This window comes from Pan paniscus, chromosome 1 (genome assembly GCF_029289425.2).
Source record: "Pan paniscus chromosome 1, NHGRI_mPanPan1-v2.0_pri, whole genome shotgun sequence".
Classification (NCBI taxonomy): domain Eukaryota; kingdom Metazoa; phylum Chordata; class Mammalia; order Primates; family Hominidae; genus Pan; species Pan paniscus.
The window spans coordinates 94,847,611-94,865,881 of NC_073249.2; the positions used below are offsets into that span (position 1 = coordinate 94,847,611).

At 48.8% G+C, this 18,271-nt stretch overlaps 2 protein-coding genes across 7 annotated transcripts; both read right to left on the reverse strand.

Moving 5' to 3' along the window:
- Positions 1-110: 110 nt before the first annotated feature.
- Positions 111-9,600, reverse strand: FLAD1 (flavin adenine dinucleotide synthetase 1). Of its 6 annotated transcripts, none has more exons than XM_003817089.4 (8): positions 9,493-9,600; positions 8,824-9,048; positions 4,051-4,795; positions 3,197-3,344; positions 2,647-2,745; positions 2,376-2,565; positions 436-509; positions 111-320 (listed from the first exon to the last, which is right to left on the reverse strand). In XM_003817089.4, the coding sequence occupies exons 2-8, from the start codon at positions 8,902-8,904 to the stop codon at positions 185-187; spliced, it is 1,473 nt and encodes a 490-aa protein (XP_003817137.1). In that variant the 5' UTR covers positions 8,905-9,048; positions 9,493-9,600; the 3' UTR covers positions 111-184. The 6 variants fall into 6 exon arrangements, with proteins under 6 accessions (XP_003817137.1, XP_008968523.1, XP_008968524.1 ...); XM_008970275.3 differs by having other exon boundaries at positions 9,257-9,521; XM_008970276.5 differs by lacking the exon at positions 8,824-9,048 and having other exon boundaries at positions 9,257-9,544.
- Positions 9,601-13,632: 4,032 nt separating this feature from the next.
- On the reverse strand, positions 13,633-18,203 carry CKS1B (CDC28 protein kinase regulatory subunit 1B). The gene is made up of 3 exons (XM_003817100.5): positions 18,064-18,203; positions 14,760-14,887; positions 13,633-14,150 (listed from the first exon to the last, which is right to left on the reverse strand). Exons 1-3 carry the CDS (start codon positions 18,120-18,122, stop codon positions 14,098-14,100), a joined length of 240 nt encoding a protein of 79 aa, XP_003817148.1. The 5' UTR covers positions 18,123-18,203; the 3' UTR covers positions 13,633-14,097.
- Positions 18,204-18,271: the final 68 nt, after the last annotated feature.

The following is an 18,271-nucleotide window of genomic DNA, read 5'->3' on the forward strand; positions in this document are numbered from 1 at the left end:
CCTGCCCCTGGGCCCCTTAGAGTGAGCACAGCCAGTCAGAGCTGGCAGCATTTGACCCACTTCTGCTTCTCCCATCCTCTGGAGCAGGAAGACACAGCTAGAGCAACAGGCACAGTGAGAGGCACGGTTTATTGCCAGCTTATACCCTAGGATAGTGTCCTTCCCTCCCTCCTAGGGTGGGAGGTCATGTGCGGGAGTTCCGCTCCTCTTCTTCATTCTCCAGTAGATAGGCTGGACGGTATGTGGGGTGTCCTCCTGGGCTCAGGCACTTCAGGGCCGGGTTCCGCACGGTATTCTCCCGACTCCCCAGTGATGTGTATCTGGAGCAGGGAGGGTGGAGGGCAAGCATGTGGTAGGGTGGGCGATCCTATTGGCCCTCCTTATCCCAGCACCCTAAAAACTCCCTTACCCATTCCCTTCCCCTAATACCCTTACCCTCGGTCATACAGGATACAGTATGGGACAAACAGCTGACGCAGAAAATCCCAGATGTCTCTGTAGGTCCAGTCCTGGGAGGTCAGAGTAATAGAATAGTCACAAATGCTCACCTTTCCCACTTCTACCCCTGCTGTCCTGGGAAGGGGCCCATCCATGACTCTTCTGCTCCCTTGGCCTCTGAGGGAGGGCTTGCTATCTGATTCTCTGGTATAGCTTGCTCTATGTATGCAAAGAGAAAGAGAAGGACTTCATCTTCTCCACTCTCTGCTTTCCATTCTTGAACCACCCTCTAGTGCAAGGGTGGAGCTTGAGGACAGGGAGAAACCATGTCTGTCTATTTTTTTTTTGAGACGGAGTCTGGCTCTGTCGCCCAGGCTGGAGTGCAGTGGCGTGGTCTTGGCTCACTGCAACCTCCGCTTCCCAGATTTAAGCAATTATCCTGCCTCAGCCTCCTGAGTAGCTGGGATTACAGGCATGCGCCACCACAGCCGGCTAATTTTTGTATTTTTTTAGTAGAGATGGGGTTTCACCATGTTGGTCAGGCTGGTCTCGAAATCCTGACCTCGTGATGTGCCCGCCTCGGCCTCCCAAAATGCTGGGATTACAGGCGTGTGCCACCGTGCCCAGCCCTATTTTTTTTAGACAGGGCCTTTACTGTTGCCCAGGCTGGAGTGCACTGGCATGATCATGGCTCACTACAGCCTCGACTTCCCTGGCTCAAGCGATCTTCCCGCTTCAGCCTGAGTAGCTGGGACTACAGGCATTGATCAGCCCACCTCGGCCTCCCAGAGTGCTGGGGTTACAGGTGTGAGCCACTGTGTCTGGCCAGAACTTCCTGTGATGATGGAAATGTTCTGTATCTCTACTGTCTAATATGGTGGTCATTTGAAATGTGGCTAGTACAACTGAATAACTGTATTTTTTTTTGTTTGTTTGGACGGAGTCTCACTCTGTTGCTCAGGCTGGAGTACAGTGGTGCCATCTTGGCTCACTGCAACCTCTGCCTCCTGGGTTCAAGTGATTCTCCTACCTCAGCCTCCTGAGTAGTTGGGATTACAGGTGCCTGCCACCACGCTCCGCTAATTTTTGTATTTTTAGTAGAGACTGGGTTTCATCATTTTAGTCAGGCTGGTCTCGATCTCCTGACCTCAGGCGATCCACCTGCCTCAGCCTCCCAAAGTGCAGGGATTACAGGTGTAAGCCACTACGCCCGGCCTGTGTATGTGTGTGTGTATATATATATACATATTTTTTTTTTTGAGACAGAGTCTTGTACTGTCGCCCAGGCTGGAGTACAGTGGTGCCATCTCAGCTCACTGTAACCTCCGCCTCCTGGGTTCAAGCAATTCTCCTGCCTCAGCCTCCCGAGTAACTAGGACTACAGGCCACCACGCCTGGCTAATTTTTTGTATTTTTAGTAGAGACAGGGTTTCGCCATGTTGGCCAGGCTGGTCTCGAACTCCTGGCCTTAAGTGATCTGCCCACCATGGCCTCCCAAAGTGCTGGGATTACAGGCGTGAGCCACTGCGCCCAGCCAGAACTGAATTTTTAATTGTACTTAATTTTAAAAATTGAGGTATCCACATACCGTCAAATTCATCCTTTTAAAGTATATAATTCAGTGGTTTTTAGTCATATGTATTTCATTCTAATTAATTAAAATTTAAGTATAAATAAATGATTAATGGCTATATTGGACAGCACAAGTCTAAGTCACTATTCTATCCACAGTAGGAAGTGCAATGCCTGCTATTGAATTTGGGCTCAATAAATATTGGTCAAAAGGATGAATGAACAGATAGCACTGCCTCCCTTGGATGATGAGGCCCCTTCATCCAGGTTCCAGGCTCTAGCCTCCCCACTACTGCAGGTGAGCTAGGGTGCAGTGACTGCTGGGGCACGTGAGACTGAAGGTGATAAACCCTCTTCCCCATTACCAGCAGTGGGTTGATGCGCATGAATGCAGGCCAGCCTGCGTCAGTGGGGCTGAAAGGGCAGAGGCTACAGGAGTAGGGGTCAGTCCGGCGGGTGCCCATAAGGACAGCCTCCAGCTGGGGGTGCCGTGCCTGCAGTTCACCCAGGGCCTGCTTCATGCTGCCCTCAGCTTCCAACATCTGCAGATTATACCTTAGGAAGAAACAGAAGTAGGGGTCGGGCGTGGGCTCTGTCAAGCTTCTCTTGGAGCCCAAACCTCCAGGCCCCTAGTACCTCTTGATAGTGTCCTGTAGAAATTGTTCCAGCTCAGGGAAAGGGGAGATGCTACGGATATACAGGATCTGGAGGGAGTTTGGAACATCAGGTAATTTCCTGCAGAGGGGGAAGAATCCACAGGCTTGTGAGCATGGACAAGGAAATGGCTCCCCTGAAACAGCTCACTGTTCTCGTTGGCCCCTAGGACAGACTCTCACCCCTTCTCCCTTTTCCTTGTCCTTTCCATCCATTAGACCCACTTCCTCTGGGAAGCCCACTCTGACCTTTCACCTCTCAAATCTAAGCACGCATCCCTGGTTCAGGTATGTAAATCTCTCATCTCCCCAGCAGGACTGTGACCTCCCTGTCGTCAGGGATAGTGGCCTGCACATCCATACACAAGGCCAGGCACATATCATATACTCAATATGGTGGGAGAATGGAACTGAGAGGTCACCATGACTATCTCCCTCTTGAACTCCACCTGTACACCCCCTTTCTCCTTGCTTTCTGGGATGTGGAACTGGAGAAACAGATCAGGGGTCTTGTCTCCCGGGGGCAGGCTCACCTCTGCACAGCTGCATGGAAGAGGTGCAGGAGGGCAGTGCAGTCTTTGCCCCCGTTGAAGCCCACACAGAGCTGGGTGAGGCTGTACTGAGCCAGGGCGGTCTCAATGGTCTGTAGGGCACCTGCCACCTTTTTCCCCAAAGAAGACCCTGCCAAGCAGGCAGGGAAGAGGGCATCAGATGGACACATATGGCTATCAAAGGGGAGTGAAGGCATGCTGCCCTTGCTTAAACCCTTCAATATCTTCCCAGTGTTCTGAGGATAAAGTCCAAACTCCTTCATGCTGCCCGCTAGGCCCTGCAGTCTGCCCCTGACCTGCCATCTGCCACCCAGCCACACCTCACAGTAGCCTCAGTGTCATTCCTCTGTAGCAGGGGGTGTGGGGTGTGGGCTTCCTTCCATTCCCCTAAACCCCATGCTGCTTCCTTGCAGGCCCTCATTCATACTGTTGGCTCTTGCCCACCTACTGAACTGACCAAATCCTCCTTATCACTCAGTTTATGTCATTTGGCCTTCTCTGACCCCAGATCAAGGCTGATCTCCCTGCTGTGGGAGATCACTCCCTTCATCACCCCATGCAGGATCACCTGTTTAATGTCCATCTTTTTTGTTAAAACACTGGTCCATAAGAGCAGGGCATACATTATCCTACTGAGCCATATCCCCAACACCTAGCACAGTGCTGATGAAAATAGGTACTCAATCAACATTTATTGGAAGAATAATGAATTAACAGAAGCTATCTTCTGCCCTCTCTGGGATTTGCAGGAAGCACCCAACAGCCCCTGCATTACTGAGATCTGGGGTGCCACCAATGGCTTTGGGCATAATGCACCTCCTCCATAAGGTCCCTACCTGATTCAGCGAGTTTGTATACAGCCTCACTGGCCTGCTCCACAGCGTTGGGCATGTAGGGGACCAGCGATCCCTGGGGCAAACGGGCAGTCAGGTAGGCCAGGCATTCCTCCAGGGGTCCTTCTTCCTCTGAGTCTAGAGTCAGCTTCACCTGATAGTAGTTGCTGCCCCAGTCAGGGTAGGAACCCAGGCCAAGCCTACGTCCAAAGTGGGCCTGGGCCTCAGCCAGAATGGGGGCAATGGAGGCTTCATCAGCAGCCACATATAGCTCCTTTGAGTGGAACTGAACAGCTGGGTTTTGGAATAGTCCCTTCATCCCCTCCAGCACCCGCCGCAGCAGCTCTGGAATGCCTGGGAAGAGGTAGACGTTTCGGACGGAGACCAGAGGGAATCTGAAAGGTTGACCAGTGCAAGGATCTGTGCCATAATGCAGGCGGGCAGAGGAGGGCACCAATGATAGCTTCTCCCAGCCTTCCCCTCCTAGGGCTTTGGTGGCTGCTTCCAACTTGGGGTGTGGCTTCAGCTCATCTCCAAAGGCCTGTGCCACTGCCTCAAAGGTCACATCATCATGAGTGGGGCCGATGCCCCCTGCTGTGAGGACATGGGTGAAGCGGTTGGAGAAAGAAGTGACCTCAGCTGCAATGGTGGCTACCTCATCAGGTACAACTGAGACTCGGCAAACCTGGACCCCTAGGGAGCGCAGTGTCCGGCACAGAAAGAAGGTGTTGGTGTCCTGAGTGTGTCCCTGGGGGTTGAAGGGGAAGATGAGGCCATCAGTACTGTAGGGATGAAGGGGAGGGGCTGAAGATGATGGCTGCATCCACCTGATGATGCAGTGCTCTGCTCTTTGAAGGACACCACCTCAGGCTGCTGAGGGGCCTGGACTGGACACAAGAGTGAGAAAATCCATTTGTTTGGTTTTAAAGCTGGGTCTCTGTCACCCAGGCTGGAGTATAGTGGCTCAGTCACAGCTCACTGCAGCCTCAACCTCCTGGCTTCAAGGGCCACCTCAGCCTTCCGAGTAGCTGGGACTACAGGTGCGTGCCACCACACTCAGCTCATTTAAAATTTTTTTTTGTAGAAATGGGGTCTTGCCATGTTGCCCAGGCTGGTGTTGAATTCCTGGTCTCAAGTGATCCTCCTGCCTCAGCCTCCCAAAGTGCTGGAATTATAGGTGTGAGCCACCACGCCTGGCCTGCTTTCTTCTTTCTGTCCCCACTGCCACCAAGCAGGTCCTTAGCACCTTTCACCTGGACAATGGTGACAGCTTCCTGGCCAGGCTCCCAGCCTCCAGCCACAGTGCTCTGCTGTCTCCGGAGTAACCGTTTTAATGCGTCACTGTGATTGCATCACTCTTGGACTCAAAAGCCATTTGTTGTTTCCAACTGTATACAGAAGAAAGTTCAAATTCCTTTGCAGAGTATTTGGGGCTGTCTGTGGCGTATACCCTATCTTCTTTTCCAGCCCCATCTCCCTCTAATTGTCTACAAAGGGTTTAGTGGTTAAGGGTCTGTGTTCTGATGGCCGGGCATGGTGGCTCATGCCTGTAATTCCAGCCCTTTGGGAGGCGGAGCGGGGTGGCTCACTTGAGCTCAGAAGTTCGAGACCAACTGGCACAATATGGTAAAACCCCATCTCTACAAAAAAATACAAAAATTAGCGGGGCGTGGTGGCGCATGCCTGTAGTCCCAGCTACTTGGGAGGCTGAAGTGGGTGGGCTGCTTGAGCCCGGGAGGCAGAGACTGCAGTGAGCCGAGATCATGCCACTGTACTCCAGCCTGGGTGACAGGGACCCTGTCACCAAAGGAAAAAAAAAAGGGTCTGTGTTTTGGAGTAAGGGAGCATCAGGCATTAGGCTGGAATCCCATCTCTACAACTTCCTAGGTATGTAACCCTGGGCAGGTTTCTCAACCTCTCTGACCCCCAGTTTCATCAATTGGGATTTTTTGCCGACCAGGTGTGGTGGCTCACGCCTGTAATCCCAGCATTTTTGGAGGCTGAGGTGGGAGGATTGCTTGAGCCTAGGAGTTTGAGACCAGCCTGGGCAACATGGTGAAACCCTGTCTCTACAAAAAAATACAAAAAATTAGCTCTAGCCTAGGCGACAGTGAGACTTTGTCTCAAAAAAAAAAAAAAAAAAAACAAAGGGTGGGGGGCTGGGCAAGGTGGCTCATGCCTGTAATCCCATCACTTTGGGAGGCTGATGTGGGAGAATTGCTTGAGGCTGGCCTGTTTAACATAGCGAGAACCCCGTTTATAAAACAAATGCACACAGAAAAATAAAATTTTAAAGAAGAAAAAAAGTGCCAACTTCGTGGGATTTTTGTGTGGGGTTGTTGTGAAGATTAGTAAAATCACATATATGTGATGTATAGCACACTACCAGACTCTAGTAGGCACTTAAAATATAGGGGTCACCAGCCTGGCCAAAATGGTGAAACTCTGTCTCTACTAAAAATACAAAAAAATTAGCCGGTCGTGGTGGCGGGCGCCTGTAGTCCCAGCTACTCGGGAGGCTGAGGCAGGAGAATGGCGTGAACCCGGGAGGCGGAGCTTGCAGTGAGCCGAGACCGCGCCACTGCACTCCAGCCTGGGCGACAGAGCGAGACTCCGTCTCAAAACAAACAAATAAAAACCCCACAAAAATTAGCCAGGCGTGGTGGCGGGTGCCTGTAATCTCAGCTACTCGGGAGACTGAGGTGAGAGAATTGCCTGAACCTAGGAGGCAGAGGTTGCAGTGAGCTGAGATTGCGCCATTTGCGCTCCAGCGTGAGCAGCAGGAGCAAAACTCCGTCACACACACACACACACACACAGCCGGGCGCAGTGGCTCATGCCTGTAATCCCAGCACTTTGGGAGGCTGAAGCGGGTGGATCACCTGAGGTCAGGAGTTCGAGACCAGCCTGACCAACATGGAGAAACCCCGTCTCTACTAAAAATACAAAAATTAACCGGGCATGGTGGCCCATGCTTGTAATCCCAGCTACTCGGGAGGCTGAGGCAGGAGAGTCGCTTGAACCCAGGAGGCGGAGGTTACGGTGAGCCAAGATCGAGCCATTGCACTCCAGCCTGGGCAACAAAAGTGAAACTCTGTCTCAAAAAAAAAAAAAAAAAAAAAATTGGGGTCAGGGCCAGGTGAGGTGGCTCATGCCTGTAATCCCAACATTTTGGGAGGCTGAGGTGGGTGGATCACTTGAGGTCAGGCGTTCGAGACCAGCCTGGCCAACATGGCGAAACCCCATCTGTCCCTACTAAAAATACAAAAATTAGCCAGGTGTGGTGGCACATGCCTGTAGTCCCAGCCACTTGGGAGGCTGAGACAGGAGAATTGCTTGAACCTGGGAGGTGGAGGTTACAGTGAGCCAAAATTGATCACGCCACTGCACTCCAACCTGGGCAACCTTAGAACAAGACTCTGTCTAAAAAAAAAAAAAAAGGGGTCTATTAAGGCTGAGTGCAGTGGCTCATGCCTGTAATCCCAACTACTCAGGTGGCTGAGGCATGAGAACTGCTTGAACGCGAGAGGTGGAGGTGCAGTCAGCTGAGATCCCACCAATGCACTCCAGCCTGGGCAACAGAGTGAGACTATCTAAAAACAAAACAAAACAAAACAAAACACAAATTTACAAAGAATATTAAAAAAGATTATTATTAAAACTTGATATTTGGCCAAGCTCAGTGGTTCATGCCTATAATCCCAGCAAGGTATGGGAGGATTGCTTGAGCCCAGGAGTTTGAGACCAGCCTGGGCAACATAGTGAGACCGTTTCTGAAAAAAACAAAACAAAACAAAAAACACACAAAAAATTAGCCAGGTGTGGCGGCTAACACCTGTAGTCACAGCAACTCCAGATGCTGAGGCAGGAGGACTGCTTGAGCCTGGAAGATGGAGGCTTCAGTGAGCTGTGACTGTGCCACTGCACTCCAGCCTAGGTGACAGAGCAAAATCCTGTCTCAAAAACAAAAAAACCCGTGTCATCTGTTATGTCCTCTAGTAAGACTTTCCTGATCATTCGGAGGGGATTCATCCCTTCTAGTACCTTCCTTCTAGCTCACTTATCCACTACGCTGAGTACCTTGAGTCATTTCCAAAAAGGCTGGGTAAAACTCTTTTTTTTTTTTTTTTTTTTGAGACGGAGTTTCGCTCTTGTTGCCCAGGCTGGAGTGCAATGGCACGATCTCAGCTCACTGCAACCTCCACCTCCCACGTTCAAGCAATTCTCCTGCCTCAGCCTCCCAAGTAGCTGGGATTACAGGCATGCACCACCACGCCTGGCTAATTTTGTATTTTTAGTAGAGATGAGGTTTCTCCATGTTGAGGCTGGTCTCGAACTCCTGAACTCGTGATCCGCCCGCCTCGGCCTCCCAAAGTGCTGGGATTACATGCGTGAGCCACCGCGCCCGGCCAAAACTCTTAAATATACAATACATACACCTGTACCTCCTCTACTCGAGGGGCTTCCTGTCATTGTTGTGTAGCTCCTCTGCCCTCTACCATACTGCTTGGTAAATTGCAATGACCTTTTTATTTTTCTTTTTTTCAATCAGCTCTCTCAGGTTGAAAAATTGTAGGGACTTTGCTACAAGTTTTTCAGTAGAGTAATTGAAAGAATGAGGGTTAATTTTCCTCCAATATGCTGGATTCACTCCAGGATCCTACTGCAGCAAAGAGGCTCCCACCCTGTTTCACCTCCTTCCATGGAGGGATGTGCAGCAGGCCCTTAAGGACAGGAGAACGCCGCGCCCTCCCCCCTTTTCTGTCCCAGACACACCTTAAGGATCTCATCTCCAACAATGATGATGCCAGCCGTCACGCTGCGCCCCGGAGAAAGTTCAGAGGCCCTAGATGTCATGGTCCTGCCTTCTCTACCCCTCTGCAAGGCCCTCCAGTAGCCACCCAGACCCCCAAATAGGGGTCGCAAGCACGGGGGGCCTGCCAGGTCTACAGGGCACTGGGGGCCATAGCCTGGGAACAGGGGGTCCTGGGTCGAGGGAACCTGGAGAAGCCAGAAAAGACAATGGGGGAGAGCAGGTGTGCGCGTTCTTCCTTCGAGGAAGACCCTAGTCTTCTCTAACCAGATCCTTGACAAGCGACTCCTTTGTTCCTGCCTCTGGAATAAACGTGTTCCCAAATCCCAACCCATGTCCTTTTAAATGTCTTGCTTAGCTCTAGTCTTAAAAACTTCTTCTCTCTTGAGAACCTACCATTTTAAGTGTCTTCCGTTTGCTGAGCTGGTCTCCTCAAGTGTCTGCTCTACCTTGGGCATCCGTACCCCTTTAAATGTCTACCTTATCCTGGGCCTTGGTCCTTTTCAATGCATTCGCTCTCCACCCCGGACCAAAATCCCGTCTCTTTCTACTTCAGGCTTCTGCACCCTTTCTAGCCCAGAATCCCTTCTTCCCACCAAGCTTCAGATTACTGAGCCCTCTTAGACTCTCACCTGCCTGTTCTGCCCCTTCACCGGGTCTTTCCCTTGTTCCTTTCCTCATGTCCCGGGGCAGCTTCCGTACTTAAAGTCCCGCCTTGCACCTAGCTGACATTGAATGGTGATTTTGACTGTCGCTTAGACTCTTCCAGGGTCCCATTGGTATATTCAACTGTCGCTCTCAGGCTTTAGCCAGTGGGTGGGAGCAGGGCCGGATTGTTATAGGCGACAACCACGTGGTCACTTCTCGCCCGGAAATACGGGGGCCGGACCTTAGCCCACGGTCGGGGGCGGGACCTCGGGAGTTTAGGGCGGGAAAGGAGCCGTAGTTAAAGGTGCTGTAAGGCCCTCGGGGAGTTTCTGGTGCTGGATTCAAATAATTGTTATGCATGTGTTGCTTTGTTTTGTTTTGTTTAATGGGTCAGTTAGCCATGGTTTAAGCTGTTTTCATTCACCGTGACTCACTAGGCTAAGGGCTTTTACTGGAGTGAGAAAGCATCTTATTTATAGCAGAAGGAAGTTGGAGGGACACTGAGAAAGATTATTACCACTGTCTGTCGGATATGAAGACCCTGGAGTAGGTGAGCTTTTGATGTGTGGAACCTTAATTTATCTCTAGTATAATAGACAAAACGAATTACTTAAATCTCTTTGACAAGAAAGAGTCCAAAAACCCTCTCTTCCTCCACCTTGCTCCAGATGGTGCTTAGTTCAAATAACCTTTCCCAGTAATTGGTCTTGTAGGTGCAAATGAGGCAGCGAATAGGGAGTGCCTTACATGTTTACTCTGGATCCTCACATCATCCGAGCTTACCCCCATTTCAGTTGCCTTTGTTCTAAAAGTACATCTTAAACTTTTTTCCAACAATAATCTGGGGATCTTTTCATATGCAGATTGATTCAGTAGGTTTGGGTGGGGCCTGAGATCTGCATTTAGCTAGTTCCCATGTGATGGTGATCCCACTGCTCTGTGGACTACATTTTGAATGGTAAGGGCCCGAATTCATTCTTTGTTTTTTTGAGACGGAGTCTCCCTCTGTCACCCAGGCTGGAGTGCAGTGGCGCGATCTCGGCTCACTGCAAGCTCCGCCTCCCGGGTTCACGCCATTCTCCTGCCTCAGCCTCCCGAGTAGCTGGGACTACAGGCGCCCGCCACCATGCCCGGCTTTTTTTAAAAAATATTTTTATTTTTTATTTTTTTTAGTAGAGACGGGGTTTCACTGTGTTAGCCAGCATGGTCTCGATCTCCTGACCTCGTGATCCGCCCGCCTTGGCCTCCCAAAGTGCTGTGATTACAGGCGTGAGCCACCGCGCCGGGCCGAATTCATTCTTTGTAGGACTGGTAAACCACACCTTGCCAAATTTTACTCTTCAAAACCCTTGGTCGGGCGCAGCACTTGGGGAGTCTGAGGAGGGAGGATTGCTTGAGTTCTCTCAATTGAAAAAAAGAAAAAAAGGCCGGGCGCGGTGGCTCACGCCTGTAATCCCAGCACTTTGGGAGGCCGAGGCGGGCGGATCACCTGAGGTCAGGAGCTGGAGACCAGCCTGATCAACATGGAGAAACCCCGTCTCTACTAAAAACACAAAAAATTAGCCGGGCGTGGTGGCGGGAGCCTGTAGTCCCAGCTACTCAGGAGGCTGAGGCAGGAGAATGGCGTGAACCCGGGAGGCGCAGCTTGCAGTGAGCCGAGATTGTGTCACTGCACTCCAGCCTGGGCGACAGAACGAGACTCCATCAAAAAGAAAAAAAAAACCCTGTAAGATACACATCATGCTCATTTTACAGATGAGGAACAGGCTCAGAAAGGTGAAGGGATGCCACACAACCACAAAACACAGTGAATGGTAGACTCAGGTGATCAGGTGTCTAGACCATTCTTTTAAGTAATAAGCCCCCCCCTTTTTTTTGAACCAGGGTCTCTCTGTTGCCCAGGCTCGAGTGCAGTGGCGCAAGCACCGTTCACTGCAGCCTCGACCTCCTGGGCTCAAGTGATCCTCCCATCTCAGACTCCAGAGTAACTGGGACCACAGGGGCGCCCCACCATGCCTGGCTAATTTTTGTATTTTTAGTAGAGACGGAGTTTGGTCATGTTGCGCAGGCTGGTCTTGAACTCCTGGGCTCAAGTGATTCCCTGCCTTGGCCTCCCAAAGAATTGGGATTACAGGTGTGAGCCCCCGTACTTGGCCCTCATTTCTTTCAATTATAAAAAGTCAGCTCTTTGAAAAAAAAAAAAGGGCAAAACAAGAATTCCACTTGCCTAGTAAACCACATGTTCCAATATCTTTATTAGCAATACAGGTGATATTTGATCCCCTCCCAAAACAGAATACCAAGACTGTTCCAGTATTTTCCTAGTGGATTCTCAAGCTTAAGTGTACATCAGAATCAGTTGGAGAGCTTGTTAAAACATTGCTGTGCCCAATCCTGAGTTTAGGATTCAGTAGGTCTAGGTTGGAGCCCAATAATTTGCATTTCTAATGAGTTTTCCCGATGTTGATGCCTGCTATTTTAGGAATAAGTGGATGGAAGACAGGAAAAATGGGGGAGGTTAATATCCTTACTTAGTACTAGTATTTTTTTTTTTTTTTTTTTTTTGAGACGGAGTCTGGCTCTGTCGCCTAGGCTGGAGTGCAGTGGCGCAATCTCGGCTCACTGCAAGCTCCGCCTCCCGAGTTCACGCCATTCTCCTGCCTCAGCCTCCCAAGTAGCTGGGACTACAGGCGCCCACCGCCTTGCCCAGCTAATTTTTTTGTATTTTTAGTAGAGACGGGGTTTCACCGTGTTAGCCAGGATGGTCTCGATCTCCTGACCTCATGATCCGCCAGCCTCGGCCTCCCAAAGTGCTGTGATTACAGGCGTGAGCCACGACACCCGGCCACTTAGTACTACTGTTTTGTTAGACTAGAGGGGAAGTTATTATTCTGTGGAATGTTTTTTTTTTAATTGAGACACAGCTTCTGTCGCCCAGGCTGAGTGCAGTGGTGTGATCTTGGCTCACTTTCACCTCTGCCTCTCAGGTTCAAGCGATCCTCTCACCTCAACCTCCTGAGTAGCAGGGATTACAGGCACACACCACGCCCGGCTAATTTATTTTTATTTTTTTGAGACAGAGTTTCACTCTTGTTGCCCAGGCTGAAGTGCAATAGCGTGATCTCAGCTCACTGCAACCTCTGCCTCCCAGGTTCAAGTGATTCTCCTGCCTCAGCCTCCGGAGTAGCTGGGATTACAGGCATGTGCCACCACGCCCGGCTAATTTTGTTTTAGTAGAGATGGGGTTTCACCATGTTGGCCAGGCTGGTTTCAAACTTCTGACCTCAGGTGATCCACCCACCTCAGCCTCCCAAAGTGCTGGGATTACAGGCATAAGCCACTGCACCCAGCCTAATTTTTGTATTTTTAATAGAGACGGGAGTTTCACCATGTTGGCCAGGCTGGTCTCGAACTCCTGACCTCAAGTGATCTGCCCTCCTTAGCCTCCCAAAATGCTGGGATTACAGGTGTGAGCCACCACGCGTGGCCTGGAATGTTTTCTTAAACAGCTACATTTTGCACCTGTTTTCTCAAAGCTTAGTTCTTTACCTACCTGCATAAGATGCCTGAAATCTTTACCCCCAGTCCACACTCCAGACCAATTAAGAATCCTTAAGAATGACTCAGGCAGGCATCAGTACTTGTAAAGCTCCCCAGGTGATTCCAACGCCCAAGCCAAGTTAAGAACAGCTGAAAACCTTCCCCAACCAAGGGGCACAGTGAATAGGTCATAGATATGCCTATTATTCCTATTAGGAATTGGGACACACAAGCAGCCCCTGACTGACAGCATCCTTTTATCCATGTGTGCCATTCAAATATTGGGACTATGTTAAAGGCAGCACCCCGACTGTAGGAAGCAGTTCATTTGTTTGGATGAGATGAAGTTGTCCCTATATAACCTCTACCTCAGGCTAGTAGTTAGAGTGAAATATATTTCAGTAGATGTTTGACAGCAAGTCTGCTTAAAGTAGATTAAAAACCAGTTATCTCAATGTTAAACCTCATTATCAGCAAAGAGCTGAGCTTCATTATCAAACTGAAGGGCATATAATTAGAACCATGATATTGATGATGCTCACCCTGAGTGAGGGGGAAAAAACCCGTACAATTACAGCACTAGATTATAAAAACTTCCTCTTTAATCAAGGCTTTTAACATGAACAGATTTCTTGAATAAAATGGAAAGTTTCCAGTACACTGAAACATAAATCCGCAAGTCACCATACATACAACACCCGGCAGGAAAAAACAAAAACAGCAAGTTTACATGATCCCTGTAACAGCCATGGTCTCAAACTCAGATGCTTCCTCCACCTGCCAAGTGTGTTCTGGATACAGAGCACATCGTGGCTTCTGGGGTCACACTCAGCTGAGGCTGTGGGTCCACAGAGCACTCATCTGGCTGGGCTATGGTGGTGGTGGCTCTACTCAAGAAGCAAAGCAGTTACCAGCACATTCAAACAGTGTATTGAACATCTTTTAAATATCAAAGTGAGAAACAAGAAGGCAACATAATGTTATCAGAAAGATGTTAGGAAGTAAGGACAGCTGTGTAAAGCTTGAGGCTGAAAAGTAGCTTGCCAGCTTCATTTCTTTGGTTTCTTGGGTAGTGGGCGCCGGAACAGCAAGATGTGAGGTTCTGAAAGAGTGAGGGAAATCTAAGAGACAAGCTCACACCATTCTATGTACAACCTATAGTGTATTCCACTACCACCTCCCCAGCTATCACCCACTCAGATCTTTATAACTAAATAAAGACTTAAGCATATGGCCTTAGAAGCAGACCCAGAAGTCTGGACTGTCTGCCAAGTACAGAATTGTTAATATCAGTTCTTTTGCTATGTTTATACAGCCCCAGGGTGTCCCTTATTAGTTTTGCCTGGCAGCTGGGTGTCTGGTGTCTTATCAATAAATATACTTTCCTTTGCTTATTTAGAATACATCCAAGAATGTTTTCGATGGAGAATGAGGCAGGGGCTATGATCAGGCTATATGTGGCCTTAAAAAGAATACCCTCTGATTGAATGAAAGATTACAGGAGGTTTTTCAGCGACAGGTTGTCTCTGAACTTCCCAGATATTTTAGTCTTATTTTTGGTCACTAGTTTTTTTTTAAAAAATCCCCCACGACTGGAGGGGGAAGGAACCAGTAAACCATTTCCTATCTCCCTATTTGGGTTATACAATCTTATTCTTTCATTCTCTCAGTGTAGCAGTTCTATATGGTTGTTTTTAGCCAGTGCACTGACCTGGTTCATGGATCATATAATGGACCCATCCCTGACTCTGCTGAACGCCAAGATTCCTCCATTCAGATTCAGACATCAGATGGGTTTTAGGGACCAGCTTGGCTATGTCCTTGGGCAGCATGACATGTCTGTAACAGAAACGGGGAGGTGGGGAATTTATGTTAGTACCAGATACAGTCTCTTAGACAAATGCCTGTTTACAAGGCCAAGAAAGGAAAGAAAAACTGGTTTTTGATGTCAGAGTTTATATAATTTTATTGTGGGGTAGCAGCAGCTAGAAATACAGGCTATGTTATATAAATTCCGAGAGTATATTAAAAATACAAATTAGTGAATAATTCCAGTGAATGAGCACTTAAGTTCCAGGCACATTTTCTCTGCCTTCATGGACCTTATAGTCTTCTAGTTGATTATCTACAACATAATGGGAGCCCCACAGAGCACACAGTGTTAATAGTTAGAAGGAAGGAAGAGAAGTTATTTTGTGGCGAGGAAAGGCCTTTTATGAAGTACTGTGTGGACAAGTTATCACAAAGGATGAAATGAACTATCTTGTCCTTTAAAATCTAAGCCAGGCATGGTGGCACAAACCTACAGTCCCAGCTACTTGGGAGGCTGAGGCAGGAGGGTCATTTGAACCCAGGAGTTTGAAAAAGATACAGTATGAAGTTTGAAATCTGATTAAAATACAGAAGAAATAGGCCAGGGGCGGTGGCTCATGCCTGTAATCCCAGCACTTTGGGAGGCTGAGGTGGGTGGATCACTTGAGGTCAGGAGTTGGAGACCAGCCTGACCAACAACGTGAAACCCCGTCTCTACTAAAAATACAAAAATTAGCCGGGTGTGGTGGCATGCACCTGTAATCCCAGCTATCTGGGAGATTGAGGCAGGAGAGAATCCCTTGAATCCAGGAGGCGGAGGTTGCAGTGAGCTGAGATCTGGGCGATAGAGTGAGATTCCGTCTCAAAAAAAGAGAAAAAAAATAAGAAAAAAGAAAGGGCTGCAATGCACAATGGTTGTGCCTGTGAATAGCCACTGCACTCCAGTCTGGGCAACAAAGCAAGACCTTGTCTCTTAAAAAAAAATTAAATCTATCCTGAATCTTATCTTCCTAACTCTGGAGGGATGTACCTTGAGACTTTCTGGGTAAATTCCGTGCTTTTCTAACCAAGGATAAGTCTCCCTTCATAGCAAAAAAATTATTACCCTGATGTGAATCAAACTAATCCACATAGTCTTCGACATGCTCAATGAAAATGTACTAAGTTCTCCCTCTGTGCTAGTAACAGTGATTCCCCACCATTCTCCTAAAAGAAAAAATTCTAGTCCAAATATAATGAAAATAGCTCACATTCTAACACCACCCTGGCACGAAATTTGGCTTCAATACATACACCAAAAAACCCCTCTTAAACCAAAGTGCCACTGCCAAGAGTTTCATCTTCCAGGGGATGAAATGGTGATTCCTTCCCAGCTCTACAAATCTCTTATAAGCACATACAGTTTTAAGTTAGTTTAGTTCAGATGTAGAGGAAAACAGCTGAGGAAAAGAAAGTTAATTAAAGGAGGGTCTGGAGCCGTCTTGGCATAAAGATGATTATGTATTTGTCAATGCACATCGAGTTCTCTGGAAGACCCAAAGCCCTGAACTAGGCTGGGTGAAGAGACACAAGAAAAGCAAGTTTTCATTTTATGTTCTCCAACTGAGGAGACAAGATACAAACCAGGAAGTGGTCTTAATTATTACAATTAATACAGATTAGCATAATGCCAACATTTGTGGAATCCTGTGTTTTCCCTTATTCCCAATCTAGATTATGCACTTAAAATTTATCAAGCCCGAATGCCACATCCAGTGCCAGGATTCCATCATCACCATCCTTGGCAGATGGCTATCTAGTGTCTTCTAAACAATTTCAGTCAAGAGGTGCTTTCTCCCACATACCTTTTTCTTAGAGTCTCATCTCAGGCTCTGCCCTCTAGGAAGCTTTCCCCAACTTTCCCTCTTCCGTTTTTCCTCTCAGTATTTTAAGTTTCATGTTCAAGGGTACATGTGCAGGTTTGTTATATAGGTAAAATCCTGACTCGGGGGTTTGGTGTACAGATTATTTCATCACCCAGGTACTAAGCATAGTACCCGACAGTTTTTTTTTTTCCTGAACCTCTACCTCCTCCCACCCTCCTCCCTCAAGCAGGCCCCAATGTCTGTTTTTCCTCTCTTTCTGTCCCTGTGTTTTTATCTCCGACATATAAATGAAAACACGCGTAGTTTACTACTGGTTTCGTTTTCAATGGTGGTGAAAGAGACATCACGCTGAATTGGCCCTTAGGACACTCCCCCGCCCCCAAACCAAGCCCAGGGAAGAAGACCGACCGAAAGTAAGAGGTCAGCCTCCAAGGCGGTGGCGGGGCGGGGGGCGTTCTCGAAGCGTGGGATGGGGGAGCGTCCTGGAGTTAGCAAAAGTAGGGGACTGACTTTCTAGCCCCACCTCAACCCCCGCTCACGGCTAGGAAGCCGCAGCCTTCGGGTCGCCAGTTCCCTCTCCTTAGCAAGTCTTGTGTGCTTCCATCACACCCTGTAATGGCTCCTTGCATAGCGTGTATCACCTTTCTGGTGTCTGTCGGTACCACCCACAGATTTTTAAGTTTGTGAACAGCAGAGACCATGTGTTATCCTTGCACTTTAGCAGAACACCTGAAACCTGTTAAGTATTCCATAACTGTTCCCTTTGATATTTAAAGGGCATCTATTAGACCCATATTAAGTATTTTCTCAATGCTCCTAGCCAGTTTTATTCCATTGCAGTCCCAAGCGATCCCCTTCCTTACACAAGCCAGACAACCACGCCCCTTGTCTTTTTCACGAGTTAATAAGCAATATTCAACTCTCTCAGCGCTACTCTCCTGTTAGGGACGCCAGGAAACTTCCAGCTCCGCTTTTGCTACGTTCTCCCACTGGATTCGACAAGATTACTGTGAAACAGTCTCTACAAGGCAAGTTAAGTTTGCTCGATAAAGTTCAGAGAATGATCCAGAAAGCCTCCTGGGTGAGGGTGGTCAGTACTCTAACCACGCCCACCCCTCCCTCCTCTGAGAGGCGACTCCAAATTCGCAACCACTTTGTTTTACGAGCGCCTCCCACCTCCGCGCATGCGCCTTACGCCTTCCACAATATCACACCATTGCCCGTTCGCACCTCGTACGCATGCGCCAATTCTATCGCCTCAGTTCCTGTTACTAATTCCTTGTGCCCTCAGCGGCCAAAGCTCACGACCCTCGCTATTGCTCCCGCGCCAGCACTAACCGATACTCAAACTCCTCGTCGTCGTATTTGTCCGAATAGTAAATTTGTTTGTGCGACATGATCGCTCGGTTTGCTAGCCTTCAGACCCGCGCCGCCAACCTCCAAGCAACTCCCAACAGCACGCGCTCCCACCCACTTTGGCCTCGCTTTCAAACACGCCGCCCGCACTTCCTATTGGTCCGTTTGGCTCGAGGCGGGACAGCTCTAC